General features: G+C 48.7%; 2 protein-coding genes across 2 annotated transcripts in view; one reads left to right on the forward strand and one right to left on the reverse strand.

Moving 5' to 3' along the window:
* Positions 1-606: 606 nt before the first annotated feature.
* Pmar_PMAR008914 (hypothetical protein) lies at positions 607-808 on the forward strand (the record flags this gene model as incomplete). The annotated part of the gene is made up of 2 exons (XM_002786742.1): positions 607-712; positions 756-808. The coding sequence occupies 2 exons, from the start codon at positions 607-609 to the stop codon at positions 806-808; spliced, it is 159 nt and encodes a 52-aa protein (XP_002786788.1).
* A 1011-nt stretch (positions 809-1819) lies between these two features.
* The window catches only part of Pmar_PMAR008915 (vacuolar sorting protein, putative), a gene marked incomplete at both ends in the record, with an annotated part of 3588 nt that continues 1691 nt past the window's right edge, over positions 1820-3716 (reverse strand). The window contains 10 exons of the mRNA XM_002786743.1: positions 1820-1944; positions 1993-2110; positions 2161-2288; positions 2334-2418; positions 2462-2545; positions 2595-2681; positions 2731-2853; positions 3210-3308; positions 3357-3470; positions 3517-3665. Of these exons, the coding sequence (XP_002786789.1) occupies positions 1820-1944; positions 1993-2110; positions 2161-2288; positions 2334-2418; positions 2462-2545; positions 2595-2681; positions 2731-2853; positions 3210-3308; positions 3357-3470; positions 3517-3665 (1112 nt within the window). The remainder of the gene's footprint in view (positions 1945-1992; positions 2111-2160; positions 2289-2333; positions 2419-2461; positions 2546-2594; positions 2682-2730; positions 2854-3209; positions 3309-3356; positions 3471-3516; positions 3666-3716) is intronic.

Genomic DNA, 3716 nt, shown 5'->3' on the forward strand with positions numbered 1-3716 from the left:
ACTGATTCCTTCCTCGTTATTTATCGTAGAATGCTGTGCCTAATCATGCTGCCGTATAAAGTTGTTCACCATCCTCTTTCTATTGAGTTGTTAGTGAAGAGATGGACCGATAGCGTAGTTCATTCGGTCGCTCTATGTGCTCTGAAAGTACTCCTGTTGATACCCAGCAGAACCTCACGGATGATGGAAGGGTAAATACATGCAATGCACTGCAACATTGCTGTTGAGAATTCCACGAGCTGTGAATGTTGCCTCGGGTAGGTCGCTTCGGGTGACGTCACTCCAGTCCGATCAAGGCGGTCGTCTTCAACAACACTCATCATGCGATCGCCGGAGTCCAGAGATGTATGCTATCTGTTGAGCACGGCACATGCCAAATAGATACTTCTATGGGTCGCCACGCCTAAGCTGGCTAGCTCCTATACTCCCATCCATCAACGCTTGAGGGACGGGCCCCTTTCGGCCGACCGCATCAAGGGGGCTGACGACTTGACCGAACACGTCTGTCAGAAGTCGCAGGAGGCCCCACTTCTTGTGGAGTTCAAGACGGAAGTCGTTAGTACGACGTAGGTGAGTTTCATAGTCAACAAAGATCGCGCAGATCCTATGGCGAAGCGGAGGGCCGCTGAGCAGCTAGTAATGGCACAAGTGAAGAGCTACGCTCAACGGTGCAGAACACGGGCCAAGCTTTACTGTGTTGGAGATCAACACAGTGAGCGATCCGCTTGCTGTTCCTGCATAGTGGCATTGGTTAGGTGCTACCCACAAGAGGAACGGAATCTGGGATACTGCTGAAGGTGTTTGGTAAGGCGTGCTGTAACAAGTCGTGGTCATGAGTCTCAACAGTCACCCGGAGTCTCCATCCGCGTCTACCACTCGTACCTCTGTGGCATCTACTGCGGCATCCTGTTCGACAGAAGACGAGCGGGATGTGGATGATGTCGGGATGGGCGAGCACTGTGTCCCGACTCATAACACAGAGCTAAATTTTGGGTCACTAGTGAGCGAAGAGGTGACCGTATTCCCCACAGTATCTCCGAACTATATCTATTAAAGGCGTGCGCAAACGAGAGTTTCCGGCTGTCTCTCAGGCTCTACTCAGAACAACCGTTCTCCGCTCGAATGCAGTTGACTTCTCATTGAAATTCGCCAAGACTGTAGAAATGCTAGAGAAAAGTTTACGACTGAGGTACCGCTCATTCACTATCCGATCCCATGGCGAGCTCGGCTCAGGAAACCAATCCGTCGCCGATCTGTCTGCGGGGCTACGGATAAGTGGATTTCATCGGACGGTTAGGGACCTCGCGATCGCTTCCTGCTAGCCTCCGATTGGTGTTCAGATATCGATTTACGGCTCAAAGAGGCTCGGCTTTGGTCGGACATCCAATGTGATGGTTCCGATCATGTAGATTAAATTACTCGTTCACTCTTGTATTAAACTCATCCATGGACTTTCCGGATGGTCCACATGATCACTTCCACTGATGTGGCTACGCTTGCGTTTTTCAAGTGTTTTAAGGTCAAAACCACTCAGGTAGCAAAACATGCTAACACATTCTTCTCGTATTTTCGTCAATATTGAACGCTGAATGTGGCTTTTTACGATGCAGATGACTTCGCTTCCTCCCGGCACCATGCATAAAAGGCGCTAAACTATCGAATCAACACAAAACAAGTTGCAATGTGGAAAATGTGAGCACTGTAAAGGCAGTTGTCCATCACGTTTAGGCAACTTGGGCTGAACTCGAGACACTGGACAAGTCAAGCGTACGATACCTAATGCAGCTGATGAAGTTGACGATGACATACTATACACGCCTTACTTTTCTCGATAGTCGGGGTCCTCCTTCAACTTCTTCACATACGCAATAGTAGCAGCCAAGTGGGCCTTCACCGCAAGAATACCCGATACCGACGATGCTGATGAAGTGTTGTTCATCGAATCTAAATGCGGCACAAAGGTTGGGACAGTCTAATTGACCGTCAACCTACTGTCGAGGAGGGGGTTTTTGGCTCCGGAAGCGGTACTGTTAGGATTAGCAGATTCAAGCGCGAATTTCACGTGCTCCTCGCAAAGGGCGATCAAACTGCTAATGTGCGATGGTAGAACCTGCCATACAGACAGAGTGTTGTCACTCGCCACGAAAATAACTCAATAACCTGATCGTTGCCCTTGTTGAAGTAGAAAACATAGCGGTCGAGAACGTCAACGAACAGCGACACCGCCGTAGTCTCCGAGATATCCATTTTATCAACATCGTTCCGACTCGAGTCGTTGCCGAGTCCACCTGAGCGAGTAGTGCGAACGCTGTCAAAAGCTCAACAATAACTACTTTCCAGAATCCTCTCAGCAATCTTTAAGCATCGCTGTAGACACTCGAGGACTCGTCGAGGGTCCCATCGATCTCGAGGGAGAACCTGCAGACTTATTGCGTCGTGATGGCTGGATCTAGAATCCTACAGGATTCCAAAACATATCCGCACAGCAAAGAATTTGTCTGCACTGCTCAGATTGCTGTAGGAGCTTCGCCGCGTGTTGTGTTATCTGAGTAAAGCCTTGCCGCGACCTGTCTTGAAGGCATAACCAATTCTACCGTAGTCGAGGTCATTTCGTAGTCCTCAGGAGTGAGGGCCTGCCCAGCTGGTCCGAGGAGAGCTCCAACGAAAAGTGGTATGCATGCCTGGGAAAAAAGCGTTCGCTGTACTTCCCGACTACATAATTATAACTACACTCTGTTTTGGGGACTCAGTGATGTCGTCCTCATAAGTAGCCAAAGCACGGTTAATGAACTCACAGCAAATGGACTCGAACGCCCCCTCACCGTAGAGATTCACTTCGACATAACCAGCAACCTAACACAAACACCATCCTCTCTGCCTTGAGCATCATACTAAACACATTGTCGACTACATGTGACTACAGGATGGCCCAAATAAAATGTGTTATTGTCTGTAACTTCAGCAGAATTCAACGAATTTTCCAGTGAGAGGTAGCTCCTTAGAAAGATGTCGATGAGCGCTTTTCAATGGTATCTTTGAATTCCAGATGAATTATGCAAGTTACAGACAACAGCACATTTTATTCGAGCACCCTGCATAGGAAATTTTCGTTGGTTTCTGAACACTTCTACCCAAATTCGTGTATAAACTCCCATAGTTAGTGAAGAACTCAGCGAAGGAGGGCGAATATATATTCCAACACTGCTTACCGCTGCCGCATCTAACCACATCTTCACAGTCTGCATAGCCGCTGTAGGGCCTCCACCCAGTAGACAATGAGAACCATATGCGTCCAAAGTCTTATAAATCTGCATCATAATGCTAGCGGAGCGATGCAGGAAACATCGGAAGACTACGAATTGGAAAGCCTTCTTAGTGCTGTTGAAGAGCCTTGTGTGCTGCAGTTCGAGGGTCCTCACCTTCGGTGCTAACTTCATCGCGCGGTATACTACGGGTACTAGCGTAACCGTCTGAATGGATCCAACTGCATTCGGCCCAGGTGTCCCCTAGTACTACCAATTTAGCTGGACTGCCATGCCCCAAGTGTTGCCGCATAACACTGAGGAGCTGCAACTCGAGATCAGTATTAGCGTCGCTCTCTCTAATGAGATGACATATCTTCGCCAAGTTGCACTGGTCGCTGGCAGCCTCTGTAGCATCCGAGGCTGGACAAAGGACACAAACGTCAAATTCAAACAAGTGGTGAAAGAATCCAA

This window comes from Perkinsus marinus (assembly GCF_000006405.1).
Source record: "Perkinsus marinus ATCC 50983 genomic scaffold scf_1104296931260, whole genome shotgun sequence".
Taxonomy (NCBI): domain Eukaryota; phylum Perkinsozoa; order Perkinsida; family Perkinsidae; genus Perkinsus; species Perkinsus marinus.